General features: G+C 57.2%; 7 protein-coding genes and 1 non-coding gene across 8 annotated transcripts; 3 read left to right on the forward strand and 5 right to left on the reverse strand.

The window, feature by feature from the left end:
* Window positions 1-350: 350 nt before the first annotated feature.
* B0I36DRAFT_318661 (uncharacterized protein) lies at window positions 351-1162 on the reverse strand. The gene has a single exon (XM_046153324.1). The coding sequence runs from the start codon at window positions 948-950 to the stop codon at window positions 534-536; it is 417 nt and encodes a 138-aa protein (XP_046015684.1). The 5' UTR covers window positions 951-1162; the 3' UTR covers window positions 351-533.
* Window positions 1163-1717: 555 nt separating this feature from the next.
* B0I36DRAFT_94460 (uncharacterized protein) lies at window positions 1718-3442 on the forward strand. The gene is made up of 2 exons (XM_046163628.1): window positions 1718-2156; window positions 2223-3442. The coding sequence occupies exons 1-2, from the start codon at window positions 1884-1886 to the stop codon at window positions 2982-2984; spliced, it is 1035 nt and encodes a 344-aa protein (XP_046015685.1). The 5' UTR covers window positions 1718-1883; the 3' UTR covers window positions 2985-3442.
* A 457-nt stretch (window positions 3443-3899) lies between these two features.
* Window positions 3900-4448, reverse strand: B0I36DRAFT_360934 (uncharacterized protein; the record flags this gene model as incomplete). The annotated part of the gene is made up of 1 exon (XM_046158412.1): window positions 3900-4448. The coding sequence occupies one exon, from the start codon at window positions 4446-4448 to the stop codon at window positions 3900-3902; it is 549 nt and encodes a 182-aa protein (XP_046015686.1).
* Window positions 4449-5323: 875 nt separating this feature from the next.
* Window positions 5324-7166, forward strand: B0I36DRAFT_429674 (serine/threonine-protein phosphatase PP-X isozyme 2; the record flags this gene model as incomplete). Its single annotated transcript, XM_046162505.1, has 4 exons — window positions 5324-5712; window positions 5773-5896; window positions 5981-6071; window positions 6130-7166. The coding sequence occupies exons 1-4, from the start codon at window positions 5696-5698 to the stop codon at window positions 7164-7166; spliced, it is 1269 nt and encodes a 422-aa protein (XP_046015687.1). The 5' UTR covers window positions 5324-5695.
* A 243-nt stretch (window positions 7167-7409) lies between these two features.
* On the reverse strand, window positions 7410-8629 carry B0I36DRAFT_318669 (pyridoxamine 5'-phosphate oxidase). Its single transcript, XM_046153325.1, has 2 exons — window positions 8444-8629; window positions 7410-8318 (listed from the first exon to the last, which is right to left on the reverse strand). Exons 1-2 carry the CDS (start codon window positions 8544-8546, stop codon window positions 7570-7572), a joined length of 852 nt encoding a protein of 283 aa, XP_046015688.1. The 5' UTR covers window positions 8547-8629; the 3' UTR covers window positions 7410-7569.
* A 713-nt stretch (window positions 8630-9342) lies between these two features.
* Window positions 9343-9433, reverse strand: B0I36DRAFT_t62. Its single transcript has one exon. It is a non-coding gene; the product is annotated as a tRNA-Gln (tRNA).
* A 368-nt stretch (window positions 9434-9801) lies between these two features.
* B0I36DRAFT_238867 (deoxyhypusine hydroxylase) lies at window positions 9802-10875 on the forward strand (the record flags this gene model as incomplete). The annotated part of the gene is made up of 2 exons (XM_046149648.1): window positions 9802-10265; window positions 10362-10875. 2 exons carry the CDS (start codon window positions 9802-9804, stop codon window positions 10873-10875), a joined length of 978 nt encoding a protein of 325 aa, XP_046015689.1.
* A 196-nt stretch (window positions 10876-11071) lies between these two features.
* B0I36DRAFT_239228 (uncharacterized protein) lies at window positions 11072-11515 on the reverse strand (the record flags this gene model as incomplete). Its single annotated transcript, XM_046149675.1, has 2 exons — window positions 11072-11325; window positions 11401-11515. The coding sequence occupies 2 exons, from the start codon at window positions 11513-11515 to the stop codon at window positions 11072-11074; spliced, it is 369 nt and encodes a 122-aa protein (XP_046015690.1).
* Between the last annotated feature and the right edge of the window lie 480 nt (window positions 11516-11995).

The raw sequence follows: 11995 nt of genomic DNA on the forward strand, positions 1-11995 counted from the left end.
GTGCCGCGTCAGATGCTGGCTGGAAAGTACTGCGCAACGACCTCTTACAGGAGGTACAACGAAGGAGATCTGCATTGAGGATTCCCAGATGTCGAATAACATGCAGCTACCCATGCGCTTGGAGTATCTCAGATCCCGCTTCAACATGGTCCCTTATGGCTCCCGACGAGCGCGCAGATGTTCTTTCGTACGTCGACTGGATATTTGGGTACGAGACTCGAAGGGGACATCACGCTGAGCCGGCTTGGAGCCCCACATGGCAAATTCGCCGCGCTATGATTGGTGCTAGCCTGGACCAGCCTTCTGGTCGCCTCCCTGGCTGAAGGCAGGCTGCATCGCAACTTTTTCAACTCGTTCACCCTTTCCCTCGTCATTACGCTCGCGCCGCCCACCCACGATCCGCGCGCACCGCTCCCACCACCACCGCACCACCACCACCACCACAGGCGCGCGTACAGCCCACGAGGACACACGTAGCACCCTGCCGTCGCCGACACGCAAGTCCGCCAAGGCAAAATCAATTCCGGACCCTGTCAATCCGTACGAAGCAGCCGCGCGTAGAGACGAAGAACCTTTCGCATACCACGCCCCAACCACATCCCTCGCATTGAAACCATCGCGAACGCGACCTGTGTTGAATCGCGCATTTCCAAACGCACTGGGCCACTTGCGACAAGCCGAGAACCCTTTGACGCCGTCAGTCTTACTGTAGGCGAGAACTTGCATACTGCGCCACCATGGCCGAAGACCAGGCGTTGGCAGCCCTCGAGGCTATCTCGCGACCTCCCGTTGAAGAGGCAACCGAGGCGCCTGTGGATCACAAGGTTGAGCCAGAGCCTGAACCCGTCACGGAGCTGCAAGCGGCAGTCGAACTGGAGCAGCAGCCGGAGCAACACCCGGAGCAGCAACAACAACAAGAACAGGCGCAACCTGCAGAACATCAACAGCATCAACAGCCGCCGTCACAGCAGCAGCAGCCACAACAAGAGGCGCCGCAACCACAACAGCAACAACCGCCAGTACCGACGACCGAGTCACCACAGCTTCGGTGAGTGTGTCCTACTTACTATCTACTGTAGCCCCTGCTATCGTGTGACAAGAGTTGTGGGAGAGCGTTCTGGGGCAGTCGACGCAGAGGACAAGGACTGGTCCTTAACGGAGCCCCATAGACCACCAAGCAATTGCGAGCGGCATGCATCAAGTTGGGCGTGTGAGGCCAATGGCTAATGATCAACCACATCTAGAGCCTCAAGTGCACATCTCCCTATCATGGTCCCGCCAGGATCTTCTCCTGCAGCCACTGCGCCGACAACCTCCGGCAACTTGGTAAGCCCCCTGACAACCTTGCAAAAATCCAATACCAGCTGCCCACGTGCAGAAAGAATTTTCCTGTGCGAGCATTGCACGTTTGCCCCCATCCGGCGCGCTCATGCGTCTTGCTGCATTGGAGCTGCAGCTATCAAGACCCCAGCTCCCGAGTGGGAACTTGAGGTGCAATCGGCGGAGCTTCAAGTGTTGATGCCGCCATTGATAAACTGATAGTGTTATCATTTATCTTCACCTTGATTCCGGGGCCAGCGTGCATCATGGCGGATGCTGCCGCTGTGACTGGCGCGCGCACTCGAGCAGCCAGGGCCTTATCTCCCGGGGGTTCCACCCACGCAGTTGCGCGTCCCCACGCCCAAGAGATTCTGGGAAGCTGCCCACCCTCCTTATCTATTGGTGCGGGCGGCCATGCGCCTGCCTCGGGCAGACCCCGCCACCACCCAAAAAGTCTCGAGATCCCCAAGATTTATTTCCTGGCGCCGCTCCCCCGTTGTTATCGCAGCGTATCGATACTCAGCTTCGGGTCACTTATCTGAGGCCCTCCCCACGCCTTCGCAATGGCCGCTGCTGCTCATCCCGCAGTGAATGCTCCCACTACAAGCACGGTTGCTAACAATGCGCCTCAACCGACACAGCCAACATGCCAGAACTGCAGCACTTCCACGACGCCGCTATGGCGTCGCGACGAGATGGGCAACGTCCTCTGCAATGCCTGTGGTCTTTTCCTCAAGCTCCACGGGCGGCCGAGGCCAATCTCGTTGAAGACCGACGTGATCAAGAGCCGTAATCGTGTCAAGACGCATCGTCCCGACATGCAGATGAAGAAGAAGGTTTGTCGGCCCCATGACAACCCATGACACTGCCGTGTCAGTCGCTAACTTCCTCTTTCACCATAGAGTCTACCTGCATCTCAAACCATGAACGGCCTGCAGTCAGCTGAGAACGCCCAAGCGTTAGCACTTGCTGCGGCACAGCGTGCTGCGCAGAAGACAAACGGCGTCGACTCCCCTGTGTCCCGGACAGGAACGCCTAGCCTCTACGATCCCAGCCTCGCCGGCTTCTCTCACGACATGTCCCAGTTCTCGGCCGATGGGCTAGCCCAGTACCCGCTGCCAACAGGCGCATCTCATACCGATTCACTCAACGGCGACCACTCACAACTCGACATGCCGCAGACGCATGAGCAGATGGTTGCGGCGAACGCGAGCTTGAAAACGCGGGTCAGTGAATTGGAGGTCATCAATGAGCTGTACCGGGGCCGTCTCACACAGCTTGAGCAAGACCAACAAACCGCCGACAACTTCCGCCATACTGCCGAAGTCGCGTCAAAAGAAGCTGCGCAAGAGCGTGCCAACCGCGAAGAGATTCAGCGCCAGCTAGAGGAGAGCCACAGGAGAGAAAACATGTTCAAACGGCGACTCGACGAGATGGAGCAGGAGAACCAGGACCTCAAGACCCAACTACAGGAGCTAGAATCGGGCCGGCACGCTAAGAAGGCGAGAACTGATGGCATCGAAGAAGAGGCTTTGATGCAGCTTACTGAGGACGGTCCTCCTGCCGCCGATCTCCCGCTCGATCCCGAGGTGGCCGCTGAGGATCAGCTCTCGCTAGACCCGGAACTCAAGGCCGAACCTGTGTCAGTTGAGAACGTTGAATAGTCTACAGATCGCAGTCTTCCGCCGGTGTACTTCACAGTCGCGCGACACTGTAACAACACCTCCACGTTCTCACCCTGATCACTGGTTGGCACTGCCATTACTATGAGCCTCGAATCATGTCGTTCCGGGACGAGAACGGTATTCTTCTAATGCATAATACCTAGTACTTGGCTTCTTCTAGCCAAGAACTACACCAAAAGCACACCCATATCTGTATTTGATCTCATGTTTTCGAGCGATGACGGAGGTGATGACTATTTCTTCTCAGCAACGATATCCCTCGGCTGGTTCTCCCCCACAAACAGTTAGGCACAGGCTTAGATTGGCTGGTGCCAAAAAGGGCGCAATGGAGTTTTAGGGATTGTGGCATACCGGCCTATTACTAGATAAAATACGTCCAGCTGTCGTTCAACTGACTCACTCCAATTCTCACCTGCCTACTCGTTACACAAAGATTCATGACCACCGGCCTGTGCATGATAATGCCTATGTAGTCGTTCACGCTTCGTATTGAAGTGTGCCTTTGATGCAACATGCCGAAGCTTCCACATTGAGCTACGATGCAAAATCCCAATGGATCTTTGTTATGGTACAAGGGGTAGTCTACAATGGAGAATGTTCCTCGTACATATGTCCATGTGGTCAAAGCAGTCCGTGAGTACCGCGGAAGGTCCTCATGCAATATGTTGATACCGTCCTTTTCCCGTTCGTGGGAAGCGTGCTTCCAAAGCCAAGCTCCGAATAGGTTGTAGCGAGGCAGAAGAAGCCGTGTGCAGGTCATTCGCGCGTGCCAATGCATGGCTTTATGATTTTCCGAGCCGCTTCTATCACCCCCATGTTGATTCCAGCCGCAAAATTTGGAGGGTATGCCAGACGTGGCCTCCTCCTAGTAGTTCTCCGTTTCAAAGTAGCTCATCAAGTATCTGACCTCGGCTCTGGTGTTGGCCTTGATATTGAGCTGGTCTGAGCTTCTCGGCTGCCGCTCGTACTCGCCGCGTGTGTTGTGGAGGACGGTAATTCTGCGTTCTTGCTACCGTTGACGTAGCTCAGCAGCTCCCCCAGCACGCCCCCCGGCTTCGGCACGGGACACTCGCGGTCCCTCGTCCGGCCCGTCTCTTCTACACGTTTCGCGGCGGCGTTGTCATTCGACCCGGCCGCAAAGCTGGCGATCCCGTCCTTGACCTCCGTCGTTGCTGTTGTCGTCGTTTCTGGCGGCGGGGGCGCGGCTTTCCGCCTGCGTGTCCTCTGCCTTGTTGTCGTTGTGATTGTCCCGTCCTCGTTGACGCGCTCGACGACAATGACGTCTGGGTTTGTGCCCCGGGGAGGAGCGTCGGCGTACGTGACCCGCGGCGCCGGGCAGGGCAGGATGTGCGGCAGGGCAACGACGAAGAAGGATACGGCGACGGTCGTTGCGAAGAGGGACGAGGTCATGCGCGACCGCGGGTGGAGGTGCGGCGGCGGCATGGCGGGCGGGCGGGCGAGCGATGTCTGTGTGCTGCCTGGTGCAGTGGTTGTGGTTCTGGGTTCTGCTGGTATTGCAGGTTTTATCCCAAATGCTGCTGGTGGTTGCAAAAAGTGCGCTGGCTGGCTGATGCTCGTGTGCTCTATAGGCTTGCTGTTCTTCCTGCGGAGGCGTGTGACAATGATGACGGCATTGCGCGCGCGAGGGCCGCGGGCTTGGGTGCAGGCGAGGCCGTTGTGCTGGATCGTGAGGCAAGTCGTGGAACGAAGAAGCTGGAATAGCCGTCTTGGTCGAAATCGCTCGATGCTGATTGAGCAATTGGTGGTGGTCGAGAATCCCAGTGGCACGTTTCTGTGGGGCGCTGCGCTGGCCGCCATAAGTACGTCTCAGACCCGCTCGGGTCAGTTAGAGTTGGCCGTGACAGCCTGGTCTCCACGAAACGACTTGCATACGTAGGCTTTGTGCCTTTGTTACATAGTAGTTCTCCATGGCTGTGATAGTATGACCCTTGGGCCGTATGTTTGGATCACAGGTTACATTGAAATGAGCCTGCAGGCAAAAACGTGTAGAGTGAAGCAATCAGGCCTTTGTCAATCCCAGCCTGAGCTCCAATAACCCTGTGAGCTGGTAACGATAGCAAGCTGCAAAGCTGGCAACTTGCTAGGCAGAGCATCAAAAGGGTCAACAAGTCGAATCCATGTAACTGTAGTTCTCTCTGGCAGTTGTTTAGCCATCACTCAATCATACATCTGTTGCGTGGTCTGCTGGGCATCGTCGACCTCCGTCTGGCTAGGGTCGTGGCGGCTAGCGGCATGCCCTTGGCTGCCTTAAACTCTTAGCGCTCTTACAGGGCTTGCCAACCACTCAACTTTACAAACCCCATCCCAGCCCACGACAATTGTCACACCCTCGCAACCACGACGACGACCTTGGTGCTTTCATTTGGCGAGCGACACGCACGAATACGGCCCATAGACCCAGAAGCCCGAAGCTCCTCGATCGCCGCAGCATCGCCTGCGTCTTGAAGCGACAGCGACAACTCCACGCGCACCTGTCGCATTGTCCGCGGGCCAGCTATCGCCACCTTGTCGCACATCTGCGACTGCGCACCCGTTATCGAACTGGGCCAAGCCGTATTGCCCAAGTGTCGGATAGTCCCGTCTTTTCAGCCTTGTATACATCAGTTCGATCCTGCGAAGACCTTTCGAACCAGCAAAGGGCCCGAGACGCGGGGACACTTGCTGTGAGGATGAGCGACCTCGACAAGTCCGTCCTCCACACCGTCACGAGAGCATGCGAGAACAGATGCTGACCTGCGCAATACAGAGCCATCGCTCAGCTGCGCGCATGCCGACCTATACCAGAGGCCCAGGTGCGCGAACTCTGCCACAAGGCTCGTGAGCTGCTCATCGAGGAGGGCAACGTAGTCACAGTCACCGCGCCCGTCACAGTACGTTTCGCCGCCAATCGGGCTCGAATGTGACCGATACCCAAGCTTTTCACGAACCATGGCTAACGCGGCTGTATCTGGCAGATATGCGGTGACATTCATGGGCAGTTCCATGACCTCATGGAATTGTTCCGGGTTGGTGGCGATCCCCCAGACACAAACTACCTCTTTATGGGTATGTCGTGCTGCTCCTCAGATATGCTGCAAGACCTTCATGTTAACCATCTGGGCAGGTGACTTTGTTGATCGGGGCTTCTACTCCCTCGAGTCGTTCTTGCTACTGCTCTGCCTTAAGGTCCGGTACCCGGACCGCATGACGCTCATCCGCGGCAACCACGAGTCACGGCAAATCACAACCGTCTATGGTTTCTACGACGAGTGCCTCCGCAAATATGGCAGCGCCAATGTCTGGCGGTATTGTTGCGACGTGTTCGACTATCTTGCTCTCGGTGCCATCGTGCTCGGCGCATCTAGCAACCTCACACCGTCAGAGAATCAGAACTCGTCCGAGCTGAACTGCGACCCCAACGATGTAGAAATCGAGGTCTGCAACGCCGACGGTGACAGAATAAGTCACTTCTCGCGCCAGGAGCGCGAAAGAAGCCAGTCCTTGAACCCGCAAGCGTCCTCCGGCCTCAACGGCAACACCGGGCCGCCAGGCTCGGGCGCATCGGGTTCCAGCAACGGCTCCATGGGGAACCCCACAGGCGCCATTCTCTGCGTGCACGGAGGCTTGTCACCATTAGTGGATTCCGTAGATAAGATCCGGCTCCTCGACCGCAAGCAAGAAGTGCCGCACGAAGGGCCAATGTGTGATCTCCTGTGGTCCGATCCAGACGATATCGAGGGATGGGGTCTGTCGCCGCGGGGTGCCGGTTTTCTCTTTGGCGCGGATATTGTCAAGATCTTCAACCATCGGAACGATCTGTCTCTGATTGCGCGCGCTCACCAGCTCGTCATGGAAGGATTTAAGGAAATGTTCGACGCGAGTATCGTGACGGTGTGGAGTGCGCCAAACTATTGCTACCGGTGTGGCAACGTTGCGGCGGTACTGGAACTGTTTGAGGACGGCGGCGGCGATGGAATCCTGGCGCGCAGCAACGGCGATATCGACCGGACACGTCTGGCGCAGGCTGCTATCCCGGGCGAGCCGGACGTTACTATTCGGAACCGCAGTGGCCCTGGCAGGCGGTACAGGGTGTTTCAAGCTGCACCTCAAGACTCCCGGGGAATGCCTGCTAAGAAGCCGGTTGCTGATTACTTTTTGTGATTTGCCTTTTGGCGAGGGCGATGTCAGGTCGGGTCGATTTTATGATTAGGTACATCAGACTTGGAACTCATTACAAGGGAGACGCTTCATACACTTCTCAGGGCAGACTCCGTCGGGATTAGTATCGTGCTTGGAGTTCCGGGAGTACTATGGGTGGTGGTAGGGCGAACAGTTTTAGTTTTACACCTAAGAGACATGACCATGAATTGGATCTGTTAGCCTGATCAGGCAGAGGCAAGTCACCGTCCATCACCAGTTGAGCTCGTAAATGGTGTTTTTGTGCGTGATGTGGCCGCTCACAGGCTTGACGGGAGCGCATTCCGAAGCCAACAGAAGATACGGAGGAGTAGAACAATATACAGTCCAACTTGTCATTTATCTGCAGCTCATCCATGACCCGCTCTCACGGGCTCAGCCTCTCGAGCACCCACTCGGCCTCACTCGCCGGCTTGTCGTCCGAGCCCGGCTTGCGAGTATACATGAAGCGATCATGCAGCCGGCTCTGCCGTCCTTGCCAAAACTCGACCGACTCGGGCACGATCCTGAGCCCGCCCCAGAATTCGGGCACGGGGATCTGCTCCTGGCCCTCGAACCTATCCTCGACCTCCTTGACCCAGCCCTCGAGCTGCTGCCGCCCGTCGTCCGCCACGCTCCTCGCTTGCTCCGTCGTGCCGGCAACCTCGCTCATGGGCTGGAGCACCTGGCTCTGGCGGCTGGCCCACGCGCCGATCCTGCTGCCCCGCGCGCGGGTGTCGTAGTACTTCTGGCTCTCCTCGGCCGACAGCCTCTCGGCCCTGCCCTCGACGCGGACCTGCCGCTCCATGGCCTCCCACCAGAACGTCAGGCTGGCCCACGGGTTCGACGCGAGGTCCTTACTCTTCCGGCTGGTCCCGAAGTTGCTGTACACCACGAACCCGCGGCCGTCGAGCTCCTTGAGGTACACCATGCGCGCCGAGACGCGGCCCGAGGGCAGCGAGGCGGTCGACAGGCAGCACGTCTCTGGGTGCTCGACGGGGACGCTGGCTTGCTGGGCGGCCGCGAACCAGGCGTGGAACTGGGCCACGGGGGAGTGCGCGTCGAGGTCCAGCCGCGTGAGGGTGCCCTTGTTGAACTGCTCTGCTTGGCCGTGGGCTTCTTTGCCGGCTGGGGCGACTTTATAATTTCAAAAGGACGTGGATGATGATGATGTCAGCCCGAGCTTGTCTTGTAAGAGTGCGAACGTGTGTGCATGCTGGGGGGTGGTGAGAACGAGGGCAGAGTCTTTTTCGTGTTCTTACAGATGAGCTTGGACGGGTCCTGGGCTGAGTGCAGCGCCATGGTTCTCGTGCCAATGGGTCTGCTGCCAAATTTGAGAGCCTGGGACACGATGAGGGATCGCATGCAGATTTGCAGTGCCTGCTCTTCTTGTCTCAAAGTGTAACGAACTGAGGTAGTCGTGGTTTTAAAGATACAGAAAGTCACGAGATCCAGTCAGTCAGTCAAGTCAGTCATCGACTGATGGAAGACAACGTCCCATGGTGGGGCATTTCCAGGCACTCGATCTGCGCCAGGGACTCGGCCTGACTCGACTCGACGAGAATGGATGACTCTCACGAACTGTTTAATTCAATGTGCTTTGAGTACCAATCTCTGCGGTCAACACACATGTTCCCTTTTTTTCCAGCTCCCGCGCAGGATCTTTTGTGCTGTGCGGTTACACGACGTCCTGGTTTTGCACGACGTCATCAACTCTCTTTTAGCCCTCCGACCTCGCACTGCATACATGCCGAGGTCTGCAGATTAGTCTCGAGGCCTCCGGCCCATTTACACCTTGCGCCAAAGCAACATCCTCGCCTTATCGTTGTCAGGTCAGTTCGAGCATCCCATGGCCCCGTCTGGAGCAAAGCACCTTGGATCTCCTCTTCTCAGATTCCATGTGCAACCTGGACGGCAGGCCACAGGCTCAAAGGCCGAGAGTCACAAGGTGAAAGCAAACTTTTGAAAAATACTGTAAGCCGTATTTGGCTTAGAGTAGCGAGTCTCTGGTTGCGCTTTCCCCCCACGGCTCAGTCTCAGTCCGCCCTACGCCTTCTCCGGACGTGATGCCAACAGAGCATCCCGGAGCCGTCCGGAGCAGCCCGTCATGCGGAACGGCAGCAAAAAAGAAAAAGAATGCACGGTTCACTCGTTCGTAACGAGGTCCTATTGGGAATCGAACCCAAGTCCCCGGAATACTAAATCTAGTAGAAATCAGAATCCGATGTGATGACCAACTACACTATAGAACCGGTGTGAGTGCTCTGAAGCGTATTGCGGGATATATGCGCGGTGCGCCGGGAAAAGTGGGACCGTGGCGCGTGTGGACCCTGCAGCCATCCGGGCCCTTCGGTCGGCCCCACTAAATATTTTTTTCTCGGAGGAGCCATCATCCCATCGTCGCACTGCATGCGCAGACCCCGCTAAAAACCCTGGCGGGAGAGAGAGAGAGCTTGAGATCTGATAACAGTCGCAGAGCGAACGATTCCTTGACTAACAGGACAAGCACCAGCCAACACAGCTCATTCCCTGTTCGCCTGTATACACGATAAACAAGGCGCTCTTTGATACCGGCAAGAGACCCACGCCACTTACAACATCACATCACACAGCAGAGACAATGGCAGACACGTCGGCGACCGTGGCGAGGCTGCGCGAGTCCCTGTGCTCCGAGGCGACCCCGCTGCCCATCCGCTTCCGCGCCCTCTTCTCGCTCAAGCACGTCGCCCGCAACGGCTCCGAGGCCGAGTCGAAAGAGGCCATCGACGCCATTGCCGCCGCCTTTGTCTCGCCCTCTGCCCTCCTCAAGCACGAGCTCGCCTACTGCCTCGGCCAGAGCAACAACCAGGATGCCAACGAGCCCCTCAAGAAGGTCCTCGCCGACCTCCAGGAGGACCCCATGTGCCGGCACGAGGCTGCCGAGGCCCTGGGCGCGCTGGGCAGCCAGGACAGCCTGCAGATCCTGCGCGAGTTCAGGGACCGCAAGGGCGAGGACGTGTGCATCACACAGACGTGCGAGATCGCCATCGACCGGATAGAGTGGGAGAATTCTGAACAGCGCAAGGCCGAAAAGTTGCACCAGAGGTGAGTTTGGATCTGCCTGTAAACGTGATGTATATAACAGTGCAATCGGGGGGGCTAGCGACATGATGCTAATGTGACGTTCTTCACCTCCTGCAGTGACTTTGCATCGGTAGATCCCGCCCCTCCAATGCCCGAGTCCAGCGCCACGGTCGAAGATCTCGAGAAGCAGCTCATGGACACGTCGGCGCCGCTCTTTGTGCGCTACCGCGCCATGTTTGCCCTGCGCGATCTCGCCTCTCCTCCCGACCTACCCACTTCCACCCCTGCGGTGCTCGCCCTGGCAAAGGGTCTGAGCGACTCGTCCGCGCTCTTCCGCCACGAGATTGCATTCGTCTTCGGCCAGCTGTCGCACCCGGCATCGATCCCGGCTCTGACCGCTTCGTTGGCGAATGTGGAGGAGGCGAGCATGGTACGCCACGAGGCGGCCGAGGCGCTGGGCAGTCTTGGTGACGAGCCAGGCGTCGAGGAGACCTTGAGGAGCTTCCTCAACGACAAAGAAAAAGTCGTCCGGGAGAGCGTCATAGTCGCACTCGACATGGTCGACTACGAGCAGTCGGGTCAGACCGAGTACGCCCTCATCCCCGAGTCTGCGCAGTCTGTTGCTGCTTAAAGCGCTGCACAAAAGTCGGTGCCTCTCTTGCTCGTATTGAGCCCACCTGTACATATACTACCCATTTAGACCATGGCGGTGACAAAAAAGGCGTTGGTGATTTTGATTTCATGAAGGTCCTTGGCATGCCAGATATTGTTCGCTTAGTGTTAAAGGACAATCATTGGTACTCTCCGCTTCGCTCAGAGTCGTGGACTTAGTTGTTGGTGTTCCACTTGTGCCCGCAGTCGCCGCAGGTGTAGAAGATTGTGCTGCCTTCGTCTGCACCACGAAGCTGCACAGCCGAGTATCGAACCTTGGTCTCGCCACATTTCTCGCAAGGCACGTTGGAGAGCGCCTCGGTTTCGACCTTGTGCCGCTCGACGGTCTGAACTGTGGATAATTGTTGGCGAAGCAGGGATGGGAAGTCGGAAGGTTTGCTCTTGGTGATTACGGTCTTGGAAGCCATGTCTAGACAGCAACGGAAAGGTTAGCCAGGAATGCTTGTGCTTGCGTGGTGCTTGCTGAAAAATGCTTTGCGCATACCCTGGTTGCGTGTGCCGCAGCACTCGCACTCGAGAATGTTCTTCTCATTGCCCTTGGACACCGGGAGAAGGTTACCGCAGGTCTTGCAGAAGATGAGCGATCCAATGGTGGCCATGTCGGGTGTTGACGGCGAGTTACACAGCGATCTTCCAAACCGAACACTACGTCCTGTTTATTGGCGACAGAATGTGCTGCTGAAGTTTGGGGGTTTGTTCTGACAGGAATCGACGATTAAGCAACAAGAAAAAAATGGCGTATCGAGCCAGCCTGCCCAATCTCGAAATGCGCCCGCCAATCAACAGGTCCCAATGACGCAGGGGTATGACCGCTTAAGTGAATAGGCCAGGGGTGGTTGCCTCGCCTAAAGCAATAGCAGTCAACAAGCGGGCTGGGCACTAGTCCATATGTCGCTAGACCGCGAGCCAGGGTCCCTGCTCAGCTGGGACATTGCAACAAGTACTCCTGCACCTGCGGTACTCATCCGACACACTGGTGAGAAGGCTGCTGTGGAAGTAGCCCAATGCTGGGGGTACTTGTCGTTTCCCAGAGTCTGAGATCGTCCATGGGATGCAGGCGCCTGGGCACGATTGAGTCG

This window comes from Microdochium trichocladiopsis (assembly GCF_020744255.1).
Source record: "Microdochium trichocladiopsis strain MPI-CAGE-CH-0230 chromosome Unknown B0I36scaffold_3, whole genome shotgun sequence".
Taxonomy (NCBI): domain Eukaryota; kingdom Fungi; phylum Ascomycota; class Sordariomycetes; order Xylariales; family Microdochiaceae; genus Microdochium; species Microdochium trichocladiopsis.